At 43.0% G+C, this 13,254-nt stretch overlaps 1 protein-coding gene across 9 annotated transcripts in view; it reads left to right on the plus strand.

The window, feature by feature from the left end:
- Positions 1–13,254, plus strand: part of mef2d (myocyte enhancer factor 2d) — a 78,667-nt gene that overhangs the window by 61,458 nt on the left and 3,955 nt on the right. For 2 of the 9 annotated variants that reach the window (XM_024395219.2, XM_024395234.2), the window contains exons 7-12: positions 3,630–3,808; positions 4,706–4,735; positions 6,484–6,595; positions 6,912–7,083; positions 8,287–8,355; positions 10,591–10,641. In XM_024395219.2, coding sequence (XP_024250987.1) covers positions 3,630–3,808; positions 4,706–4,735; positions 6,484–6,595; positions 6,912–7,083; positions 8,287–8,355; positions 10,591–10,641 — 613 coding nt within the window. The remainder of the gene's footprint in view (positions 1–3,629; positions 3,809–4,705; positions 4,736–6,483; positions 6,596–6,911; positions 7,084–8,286; positions 8,356–10,590; positions 10,642–13,254) is intronic. The other 7 variants (XM_024395265.2, XM_042311503.1, XM_024395280.2 and 4 more) reach the window with 5 other exon arrangements.

The raw sequence follows: 13,254 nt of genomic DNA on the forward strand, positions 1-13,254 counted from the left end.
GACCACAGTAGTCACGATGCCTTTCTCTCTCTAAACTGGGGTTGTCTCAGTAACCCTCCAGTGCAGTAAACAGTGCAGTGGTCCCAAGACGCAGCTCAAGTGACTCACCCTGCTAGCCCGCTGTCTCTCTCTCTCTCTCTCTTCCCCCTCCTCTCTCCACATCCCGTCCTCCTCCCCCTCGCTCTATCGTTCTCAGCTGTTGAACACAGAACCAGGCTCTGGGCTCAGGGAATGTCACCATTGACGTCACCCGGCATTCCTGAGATTCCCACACTCGGCACTGGGTGTAATAGGAGTAGAACCTGGGAGAGAGAACACACACACACTCACACAGCACACACACTCACACAGGTACACACTAAAACAGATATGGTGATGCATACATACAACACATAAACACTTAGAAACATACATGAAAGTACAGTTGAAGTCAGAAGTTTACATACAGTAAGGTTGGAGTCATTTAAAACTGGTTTTTCAACCACTCCACAAATTTCTTGTTAACAAACTATAGTTTTGGCAAGTCAGTTAGGACATCTACTTTGTGCATGACACAAGTCATTTTCCCAACAATTGTTTACAGACAGATTATTTCACTTATAATTCACTGTATCACAATTCCAGTGGGTCAGAAGTTTACATACACTAAGTTGACTGTGCCTTTAAACAGCTTGGAAAATTCCAGAAAATGATGTCATGGGTTTAGAAGCTTCTGATAGGCTAATTGACATAATTTGAGTCAATTGTGTATCTGTGGATGTATTTCAAGGCCTACCTTCAAACTCACTGCCTCTTTGCTTGACATCATGGGAAAATCAAAAGAAATCAGAAAGACCTTGGAAAAAAAATATAGACCTCCACAAGTCTGGTTCATCCTTGGGAGCAATTTCCAAACGCCCGAAGGTACTGCGTTCATCTGTACAAACAATGGTACCAAAGTATAAAACCCATGGGACCATGCAGCCGTCATACCGCTCAGGAAGGAGACGCATTCTGTCTTCTAGAGATGAACGTACTTTGGTGCGAAAAGTGCAAATCAATCCCAGAACAACTGCAAAGGACCTTGTGAACATGCTGGAGGAAACAGGTACAAAATGATCTATATCCACAGTAAAACGAGTCCTATATCGACATAACCTGAAAGGCCGCTCAGCAAGGATGAAGCCACTGCTCCAAAACCGCCATAAAAAAGCCAGACTACGGTTTGCAACTGCACATGGGGACAGAGATCGTACTTTTTGGAGAAATATCCTCTGGTCTGATGAAACAAAAATAGAACTGTTTGGCCATAATGACCATTGTTATGTTTGGAGGAAAAAGGGGGACGCTTAAAAGCCGAAGAACACCATCCCAACCTTGAAGTACGGGGGTGGCAGCATCATGTTGTGGGGGTGATTTCTGTAGGAGGGACTAGTGCACTTCACAAAAAGGATGGCATCATGAGGATGGAAAATTATGTGGATATATCGAAGCAGCATCTCAAGACATCAGTCAGGAAGTTAAAGCTTGGTCGCAAATGGGTCTTCCAAATGGACAATGACCCCAAGCATATTTCCAAAGTTGTGGCAAAATGGCTTAAGGACAACAAAGTCAAGGTATTGGAGTGGCCATCACAAAGCCCTGACCTCAATCCTGTAGAAGATTTGTGGGCAGAACTGAAAAGCGTGTGTGAGCAAAGAGGCCTACAAACCTGACTCAGTTACACCAGCTCTGTCAGGAGGAATGGGCCAAAATTCACCCAACTTATTGTGGGAAGCTTGTGGAAGGCTACTCAAAACATTTGACCCAAGTTAAACAATTTAAAGGCAATGCTACCAAATACTAATTGAGTATATGTAAACGTCTGACCCACTGGGTATGTGATGAAAGAAATAAAAGCTGAAATAAATTATTTTCTCTACTATTATTCTGACATTTCACATTCTTAGAATAAAGTTGTGATCTTAACTGACCTTAGACAGGGAATTTTTTACTAGGATTAAATGTCAGGAATTGTGAAAAACTGAGTTTAAATGTATTTGGCTAAGGTGCATGTAAACTTCCGACTTCAACTGTAAACTTACACAAACACATGCATGGATGAACATTCACATAGACACATAATGAATGTGAATTCTTACACACTAGAGCCCTGTTGTTCAAAGAGCCCAGGGCCTGGGGCCAACATCTGACTAACACACATACTTTCTCCTCCTTCTTCTCCCTCTGTTGCTGGGGTAGATGAGTGAGTGTCCGGTTTCTTAGAGGAAGGACTGAGCGAGTGTCTCTGTCTGCTAGGTCTGCTAGGAGCGAGTGTCTCTGTCTGCTACAACACAAAAAGCCACCATCGCCCTGTTCCACTTTTCCCTCGGCTGTGGCTCACACTCACCTAAATTCCCATATTCCCATCCCTAAACACCTCAGTACAAAGTAACCTTCACTGGCTGCCCAGAGTTCTTTATCCAGTTGTGAATGGCGTGAGCAAAATTATGATAACTGTTACGCATTTGTATGTTTGATGGAGGTAGTGTGTTATTGATACTGCTGCCACAAATGAGTCTGGAACAAACATCATTCGCTCCTTGCCACCCGCCTGTGTGTGTGTGTGTGTGTGTGTGTGTGTGTGTGTGTGTGTGTGTGTGTGTGTGTGTGTGTGTGTGTGTGTGTGTGTGTGTGTGTGTGTGTGTGTGTGTGTGTGTGTGTGTGTGTGTGTGTGTGTGTGTGTGTGTGTGTCTGAACTGAAGTATGTGTGACTGAGATGAAACGGTGTCACATGCTGGTAGCATCTGGGACACGTCATGGAGCAACTTTTATCTGCTGTCGCAGAACCCTGCCCAGCTCTAGGGAGTATGTGAGCGTGCGTGCGTAGTTGTGTGTCTGACTGTGTGTCTGCCCACAGTACGTTCGTATGTCTCTTTGTATCTCTCTCTCTGTCTCTCTCTCTCTCACTCTCTGTTTGTGTGTGTCTACTGTCTGTGTTTGCCTGGTTGTGTTCCTGACAGTGCTGGGAAAGTCCCCCGCTCCCCCATCCACACAGTGAGCCTGTCTTTCTTTGAGTCAACAGCTCCTTTTAACCAAGTAAGGGGAAATCAGTCTGACGGTCTGTCCCATGGCAAGAAGGAATGCTGTTGTCTGAGTAGCTTGATGCTGTCCCAGATTAACACTGCTCACCGTTGAGCTGTTCGATGGATAGAAATTCATAATGTGTGAAACCAAAACGAAGCGTACGCTGTTTGATTTGTTAAAGATACAAATATTAGAGGTATTTATTTGTTTTTAATTGTGTCTTATGAGACAACAACACATTAGGAGGTTGGAATGTCTTGAGTAATAACAAAAGGTTGTTTCTCTTAGGGGTGTGTCACATGACATGAACTAAAGGGGACTGTCTGAATGTTGACATGCTGTAGGGATGCCGTAGGGTTGACATAGATGTGACATTGCTCCTGTAGAGAAAAGCTATGACGTTTTGTAGTGTTAAGGTGTAATGCGTGAAAGGCTCAAACGAGTAAATGTTTACAGATTCATGCTGTTATTCACAGTGTTACATTTGTCCTACAGTAAGTGAGAGGTATACACACACCACACAAACACTCCATACATTCCTTAACACCATATTAATATCTCCTCTCCGTCTCCCTCTCAACCAGCGAACGGCTACATCAGTGCCAGGGCCTCCCCCGGCCTCCTCTCCGTATCCAACGGCAACAGCCTGGGGAAAGTAGTCCCGGCCAAGTCTCCACCTCCGCCCAGCCCTCAGATGGTGAACAGCCGCAAGCCTGATCTCCGGGTCATCACCTCCCAGAGCGGCAAGAGCCTGATGCAGCTGGTGAGCCGCAGAGAGATCTACTACGGGAGCCCTACTGGCCCAAACTGAGTCTGTTGTTTTCTCACATTGATAAATGCTTCATTGGTGTCCCGCCAGTCACAAAACAATGGGGTGCTGAATCTTTATGAATTTTTGGTATTTGGTATTTTATTAGGGTCCCCATTAGCTGTTGCAAAAGCAGCAGCTACTCTTCCTGGGGTCCACACAAAACACTAAACATAATACAGAATGACATAATACAGAGCATCAATAGACAAGAACAGCTCAGGGACAGAACTACATACATTTTTTAAGGGCACACAGCATACATATCAATGCATACACACAAACTATCTAGGTCAAATCTCTGTTCCTTCTGAGATAAACATTTAATACCTAAACGAATTGTACACTGTTTGATTTGTAAACGGTTGAAATATGAGAGGTATTTATTTATTATTGTGTCTTGTGATTCAACTCAACACATTTTAGGAGGTTGGGATGTCTACAGTAATAACAGCGTTTTGTTTCTCAGAGTGGTGTCACTCGGAAGTGCACATTTTTCTTCAAGACAGATGCTGAGTCATTATTAGTTTATAATGTAATTGAAGAATTAATAGGACAGTAATTATAGTAAGATTCAATTCAAAGGTTGATTTTGGCACTCAAACTGAGTGTGGCTTTAGGCGGTGCTAAAGAAGAATTGATGTCAAAATGCATCCGTGCATCTCGTCATAATTACTGTTCTGAATTTGATATTTTTGTGAGGAAATAGCCCCCTGGATGCTGATCCGAGTTCAGTTTTGCATTTCCCCTTAATGAGCCCAATGGTTAAGGTTAGGATTGGGGGGCTGATCCTAGATCAGCAGATTAGTACAGAACTGTAACCCGTGTTCTCTGTCCTACTGCCCACTGTAGACCGATGAGGAGCTGGAGTTGGTGAGTGAGGTGAATAGAAACTCCTCCTAGACTTGACTGTGGATGCTGTGTCAACACTGTGATCTCACAGGCATGAGTGTCATACTGATATACTGTCATACTGGTATATTAGTAAATCATGAGTATACAGTACTTACAGTGTAGTATCGAATAGGAGCACAGTACAATGTACAGTACCAGTCAAATGTTTGGACACACCTACTCATTCCAGGGTTTTTCTTTATTTTTACTATTTTATACATTGTAGAATAATAGTGAAGACATCAAAACTATGAAATAACACACATATCAAAATATATTTTATATTTGCGATTCTTCAAAGTAGCCACCCTTTGCCTTGATGACAGCTTTGCACAGACCAAAGGACAGATTTCCACCAGTCTAATGTCCATTGCTCGTGTTTATTGGCCCAAACAAGTATCTTCTTCTTATTGGTGTCCTTTAGTAGTGATTTCTTTGCAGCAATTCGACCACGAAGGCCTGATTCACACAGTCTCCTCTGAACAGTTGATGTTGAGATGTCTGTTACTTGAACTCTGAAGCATTTATTTGGGCTACAATCTGAGGTGCAGTTAACTGTAATGAACATATCCTCTGCAGCAGAGAACTCTGGGTCTTCCATTCCTGTGGCAGACAGTTTCATCATAGTGCTTGATGGTTTTTGCGACTGCATTTTCCGGATTAACTGACCTTCATGTCTTAAAGTAATGATGGACTATCTTCTCTCTTTGCTCATTTGATCTGTTCTTGCCATAATATGGACTTGGTCTTTTACCAATTAGGGCTATCGTCTGTATACCACCCCTACCTTGTCTCAACACAACTGATTGGCTCAAATGCATTAAGAAGGTAAGAAATTCCACAAATTAACATTTAACAAGGCACCCTTGTTAATTGAAATGCATTCCAGGTGACTACCTCATGAAGCTGGTTGAGAGAATGCCAAGATTGTGCAAAGCTGTCATCAAGGCAAAGGGTGGCTACTTTGAAGAATCTCAAATATAAAATATATTTTGACATGTGTGTTATTTCATAGTTTTGATGTCTTCACTATTATTCTACAGTATAGAAAATAGAAAAAATAAAGAAACCCTGGAGTAGGTGTGTCCTAACTTTTGACTGGTACTGTATGTTATAGAATAGTGTGTAGCCATGTATACATACTATGTGTGGTAAATCTAAAATGGAGCAAAAGCTCTCTCTGTGAATGCATTGTATGTATCTTGGCACGTGCATGGGTCAACTCCATGTGTGTGTAATCCATGTCGGGTTGGGCAGGAGGAGGTCATTGTGTGTAGTCTACAGTATTCTCTGGAGTGTGTGTATCCATTGACTAGGACAAACTGTTACAAGGTGACACCAATGGCACAATGACCTCCACCCCTGGAGCATCTGAGCCCAGACTCACACACTTATCACCACGCACCAACACACACACAAACACAAACACAATCACTTTATCGCTCACTCTGGTTGTTCTGCCCGATGCATGTCTCTCATTCAATCCGCATGACTCTCCATTGAGTGGAACACTTCCTAACACCTCTACCAACTATTCTTTCACGTGGCCGTGAATGTTGGTGTTTTCGTGTCATAGAGAAGTCAGGAACCGTACAGGCCAGGATGTTCCCACCTTTGTTTGTATTTGATACTGTTAGTAAATGTCATGGTACTGCGTGGGCACAACATTTTTGGTTTAAAATAATTCTTTACTTCCTGATGTTCAAGCGTTTTTCCTGTGTCCTCTGTCTTCCCAGAATGCTCAGCGGTTAGGTGGTTCTCAAGGGAACCTGTCCACGCCAGTGGTTTCCGTGGCGACGCCCAGTCTCCTAGCCCCCTTCTCCGCCATGCAGACGACCTACAACACTGGTGAGTGAAAGAGGACAAGGGTACTCTGCTCACGAGCAATTGGGCACACACTGTATGTCTGTAGTGTGTCTTAAAGCAAGTGTATTAGGACCCGTGGATGATAGAAACACAAGGGTGAATACTTTGGATTCATTTATTCAGTTATTCTCTTTTTGTCAGTCTGCTCTGTAATTGCCCTAATTGGCAAAGGCAGAAAGGAGCACAATTTAACACTATAAGTGAATCCTATGCATATTCACTTTGATCAATGTGTGAGTATTTCTCTCCCTCTCTCTCTCTCTCTCTCTCCCCCTCCCTCCCCTTCCCTCCATCTCAGAGTACCAGCTGACAAGTGCGGATCTCACTGCGCTCCAGACATTCACGCCATCAGGGCTGCTGCCTAGCAACATGTCCACCTGGCAACAGCAACCAGCAGTGTCTCAGCAGCAACAACAACAACAACAGCAGCAACAACAACAGATTAGCTTGGCGTCACTCAGTAACTTGGTGTAAGTACATTTCACCGGTCACCCTATTGTATGAGTGTAGCTAGCTACATAAGTGTGGCTAGCTGCACCCTAAACCAGTGGAATTCAAAGTCGGGGTCACGACCCCTTGTAGGCTCACGTGGGAACTTTAGTGGGTTCACCCCCCAAATAATGTAAATAATAATAAAAAAAATTAAGAGTATAGATTATTGTGTGGAACAATATACAAAAAAACTATTATTCAGTAAATGTATTTATTGGTTTCTTTTCATTTTGATAAGAGATGAAAATGCAATTCATTGAAGGTTGTGTCATTAGATTTTAACATTGTCGCTTGATTTGAGGTGGGATGGGGGAAATTCTTGGGTTAAAAATGAGGTCCCCAGAAATTCTAGCTGAAAAAATTGGGTCCCCACTGCCCTAAATGCAGATATCGGCGTTTAGGGCAGTGAGATTCAGAGAATTAACCCAAAACCCTTTCCCAAAACTATGTGACCAATCTAGTAGTAGCTACTCTCCCATGCCATCCCTCTGTACCTACCTGTACTATAGTCCTTAAACACACATGCACTTACTGTATACACACAATTTCATCAGCAATTCTGACTCTGAAGCCGTGCATCAATGGCATTTGACTTGAAATTAAGGATTTTTCCTCGAGAGCAGCTTAGCATGGTTGCTAGCTACAATAAAGACCCAAACTGTGAACACCTCTGACCATCACTGGTATCCACTAGCTATGGTATAGTATGCATCAGAGGAGGCTGGTGAGAGGAGCTATAGGAGGACAGGCTCATTGTAATGGCTAGAATGGCATATATGGAACGGTATCCAACATATCAAACATATGGAAACCACGTTTGACTCCGTTCCATTGATTCCCTTCTATACATTACAATGAACCCGTACTCCTGTAGCTCCTCCCACCAGCCTTCTCTGGTATGCATGTACCTCCACTTTGAGTTTGAGTATGTCAGAGGCTAACCTAAATAACTCCCTCTCCATTAACACCTCCCCACGTGGATCCAAGAGCAATTTAGGTTTAGGTGTGCGTTGACCACCTGCTGAAGGCTAATGCTAGCTAGTGATCCTCATTAGCCGTCAGCTTTGTCTCGTTACTGGCATTGTTAGAGCTAAATGCAGGTTTCTGTGATTGTGGCGGCTAGGCTAGCCGCGGGGTAGCTGTATGTAACCGCCTGTTTGTTCTCCTCCTCTTGTCCACAGCATGTGGGGCGCAGAGAAACAGAACGGGGAGATGGCTAACTGCATCTCCAATTTCGCTGCTAACCTGAGGTGAACGAATTAGCATCTAGCGCTACATGTGTGGTTATCGTCATGCTTTTCCTGTCTGTCGTATCAAATTAAGTTTGTGCGGCTCTCAGGTCGGGTTCAATTCTGATGAACATAATGAAGGTATAACAGTTTAGATTCCATGTAACTTACACTGTACATTTACATTTTTAATTTTGAGCCCTTTTTCTCCCCAATTTCGTGGTACCCAATTGGTAGTTACAGTCTTGTCCCATCGCTGCAACTCCCGTACGGACTCGGGAGAGGCGAAGGTTGACAACCATGGGGCGTCCTCCGAAACACGACCCGCCAATCACAATGCTTCTTGACACACTGCTCCCTTAACCCGGAAGCCAGCCGCACCAATGTGTTGCAGGAAACACCATACACCTGGCGACCGTGTCAGCGTGCATGCGCCCGGCCCATCACAGGAGTCGCTAGAGTGCGATAGGACAAGGACATCCCGGCCTGCCAAACCCTTGTATATCTTGTTTCTGAGGCTTTGAGTGTTGGAACCAAAGAGAGAAATATGCAGTAATATGGCAGCCGCCCCGCACTGTCTGTTTCAGTCTCACAGGACAGCATTGACTCACACACACACACACAAACACACACCAAGAATGAGTAATGTAGTCCTCCTTTTTTGTCTTGAAGCACAGGTCTATTTATCTCTATATCACCTGGATGGCCTGACAGTAAGATCAATAGTCAGATTTCACCCATCCATACTTCATATAGATCAGTGAAACTGCTGCTTCAAAGTAAGGCACTTGAACAAACCGTTCTCATTTTGCCCTGAAGAGCAAGTTCCTCCCACGATTTGTTCTCTCACACAAGCGTTTGATTACATAGGCTATACGTACAGTCGCACTGTTTCTGTTATTTATTCCCTTGCACGGTAGCCGCAGTGAGCAGACACTTCCAATCAAAGGTGATTGACGGTTTTGCACTGCGAGCCTCGCGTTCCCTGTCAGCCCTGGTTACTCGCCGTGAGAAGCGAGGGAGAAATGATTTCTGCTGTTTTTTTCTCCCCTTCCTTCTCTTGCACTGAGTGGCCAATCATTCCAGAGTCTCCTGTAAAGACTCACTGCAACTAGCGTGCACCTGTTGACTAGCACACCAATCTAAATGTTAATGCTGTGTCAAGGGTGTCCCGCTAGCCTTCCCGCGTAGACTTGTTTACTTGTTTATTGAATCGTTTTCCACACGTCAATTGCTGCCTTCAGCCTTGCAGGATGTGTTGGTCTCTATGTTTGAAGAACCCAGCTGATGCATTCAGGAGATAAAGGATCTGAGTTGAGGAGTTTTAAGGGGTTTTGGAGAAATGCTTCCTGTTTAGAGAACATGTCTGTCTGTCAGTCAGTCTGTCCTTGCATTAAGGACATGTCCTTTTGCATTGGAGAAATGGTGCACACACACAACTCGCTACCTCAGTAAGTTTACAGGTGGCAGTTATTGCCATTACCTTGCTATCCGTCTCACTATTAACTCGCTCTCTGTCTGTCTCTTCCTTTCAATATCTCCCTCTCTCTCCCTCTCTCTGTCTCACTCTCTCTGTGTCTACCTCTGTGTGTGTCTCTCTCTCTCTCTACCTCTGAGTCTCTTTCCCTCCATCTCTCTCCCTCTGTCTCTCTCCCTCCATCTCTCCCACTCTCTCTCTCTCTCTCTCTCTCTCTCTCTCTCTCTCTCTGTGTGTCTCTGTCTGTCTCTGTCTCTCTCTCCCTCTCCCTGTCTTCAGCTGTTTTATTCAGGGAAAGACTTACCTTTATGTCTCTACCTTACGCATGTTTTACAATGTACACAGAAACTAATAGTTGTTTATGTACACACTGCTGATTTGTGTGCTGTGCACATAATATCCTATTTAGTTCAGAGAAAACTCCTTTATCCTCAAGGAATAGATTGTTTGCACAGACAACCGGATAGGGAATCATTGTGTCAACACATCCACTCCAGCTTGATTACACTACATTGCAGGAAAGGGAAAAATAATAAAATTGATAAAATAAAATGTATTTACGGACTAGATTGATGTCTTGGTCAATACATTTCAAAATGATAAGTCTATAATTACATTTTATTTAGTAAATGAATACCCAATGTTTGACAAATTTTGAATGTAAAATTATTTAGCCAAGTTGTTGGGCTGTCTGTTATGTACATCAATGGAGAGCAGTTTTCTGAATCACCCTCCCTGTGTTAGTTTCTCAAACTTTCTTTTTTACCCTCCTTTTACAGCATGGCCTCTCAATCAAACTTGCTATTTGGCAGGGAAGAGGGTCTCTGCTGGTACTGTATATCTCCTCAGTCAGAGGAGGCTGGTGGGAGGAGCTATAGGAGGATGGGCTTATTGTAATGGCTGGAATGGAATAAATGGAACTGTGTCTAACATGTGGTTTCCAAATGTTTGATGTATTTGATACCGTTCCATTAATCCCATTCCAGACATTACAATGAGCCCATTTTCCCATAGCTCCTCCCACCAGCCTCTTCTATCTTCAGTGTATAACTAGCCACACAGCATGGCACTGTTTCCCAAACCTGGTCTTTGAGGACCCCCATGCATGCTGGTTTTCATTTAAAACCAGATCCAATAATTATTTGACAGAGACTCCATATGGAGATGCTGGTAATAGTCATCCATGAAACTCACTATCAACTCAGTTTAAGCAAATTTATTGAGAGATTGGTTTAATGTGAAAACTGGGCACACAATGGTCCTTCTGGACCAGGTTTTGGGAAACGGCACTCTACTGTATTGTAACCATGTGCTTCTGACTACGCTAGCTGTGTTAGCGCCCTGAGCTAGCCTGAAGAGCGAGCCTTCATCACTGTCACCGGCCTGCTGACTCTGTTCGTTTTGTTCTCCATAGCAACAGGACCCTTGTGGCACTATAATCCATCTACCTGTAGAAGTCCATAATGCCGGGCTTACACTTGATAAAGTGGCACATAGAGGCAGAGTAACACAGTCAAGGGTTTAGGGAGTGAGTGTGGACATGAGCGAGAGTATGTGTGTGTGTTGTAGGGTACAGAATCACATTCTTGCATCTTTTATTGTGCAATTGTGAATATATAAAATAATATGAATGGGTCATTGTGCCCTATAAGTACACTATCTTAAAGGCCCAGTGCAGTCAAAAAATGGGGGAAAAAGTATTGGGACAGTGATTATTTTTGTTTGTTGTTTTGGCTCTTTACTCCAGCACTTTGGATTTGAAATGATACAGTGACAAAATGCAGACTGTCAGTGTTAATTTGAGGGCATTTTCATCCATATCTGGTAAACCATTTAGAAATGACAGCCCTTTTTGTACATAGTCCCCCCATTTAAGGGGACCAAAGGTATTGGGACAAATTCACTTATGTGTATTAAAGAAGTAAAAAGTTTAGTATTTGGTCCCATATTCCTAGCATGCAATGATTACATCATTGTTTTGGTTGTGTTTCACATTATTTTGTGACCAATCATTTGAGTCACTTTTATTGTAAATAAGAATAGAATATGTTTCTTATCACTTCTACATTAATAGGGATGCTACCATGATTATGGTTCATCCTGAATGAATGGTGAATAATGATCACTGAGAAAGTTACAATATCCCCCAAGAATGCTAACCTCCCCTGTTATTCTAATGGTGAGAGGTTAGCATGTTTTGGGGATATGATATTTGTAACTTTCTCACTCATCATTATTCACGATTCAGGACTATCCATAATCATGGTAGCATTCACATGAATGTAGAAGTGTTTAGAAATATATTCTATTCTTATTTGTCCCAGTACTTTTGGTCCCCTAAAATGGGGGGACAAAAAGTGCTGTAATTTCTCAACTGTTCACCCGAAATGGATGAAAATATATTCAAATTAAAGCTTTACAGGTTAGCCTCATGGTATCATTTCAAATCCAAAGTGCTGGAGTACAGAGCCATAACAACACAAAATGAGTCACAGTCCCAATACTTTTGGAGCTCACTGAATATTTCCACACTGAGGTTGGGATAATACCGTGAAAATGATGATATACCCTTTTAGTGTAAGAGCTGTTTGAAAATACTTTTGGGGAAAAAATGGCAGCCTGTTTTTTTGGGATGGAGTTTTGGCCTGCCTGGTGTCATCACCAGGCGGTAAATTAGTGAATAGACCAATAAAAGAGTTTCAAACCTCTCTGCCAATAACAGCTAGTTTTCAGTTTTCCCCTCTACACTCATGAGAAATGTCTCTTTGCTAAGAAGCTATTTTTGTTTCTTTGTTTTCAATTCAAATAGTCAAAATCACAGGAAGGTACTTGATTGTTAGCCAGAAATGATTTCATATTGAGATAAAAACAGCTGTGTTGAACCTTTTAAAGGTGACCTGATTGAAGTGATTGTTGGCTTTTCCAATTGTGGGGGGTGGTGTGGGAGAGAGGGGGAGGGTGCTGAGGGCTGTGTGAATTTACAGATGGGACTTGTTGGAGGGGTGTGTAGTTGGAGGTGTCTGGGTACAATTGCATGAGTTACTAAATGCAAAAGATTAAAGTGACTGTGGACACATGGCACAAGGCATGGTCTTTCGGAATCCAGAGTCAGTCTGCATGGCTTGTGGACCGTGCGCTTCCGTGTGGCCTTTTCATCCAGTCTGTTTGCGTATCTGTTCATTTGTCTAACCTCAGTCCATCAACCTGTAGTCTCTTGTAAAAGCTACGTCATGACACTTTGTTCCCTAAAACATTAGCAGTGAAACATTACCTGTCGTTAGCAATTAGCCAAACATGAGCTGTCAGCCCAGGGTGTGTATGAACAGTAGGGTGGAACACAGAGCACTGCACATAGAAATGAAGAACTACGCAGTTCATAGACGGGACACTTATCTACCACTCCCATAAACAATTATATTCTTTCTCTCCAAGGTTCGGTTTGT

Source organism: Oncorhynchus tshawytscha, linkage group LG03, assembly GCF_018296145.1.
Source record: "Oncorhynchus tshawytscha isolate Ot180627B linkage group LG03, Otsh_v2.0, whole genome shotgun sequence".
In the NCBI taxonomy this organism is placed as follows: Eukaryota; Metazoa; Chordata; class Actinopteri; order Salmoniformes; family Salmonidae; genus Oncorhynchus; species Oncorhynchus tshawytscha.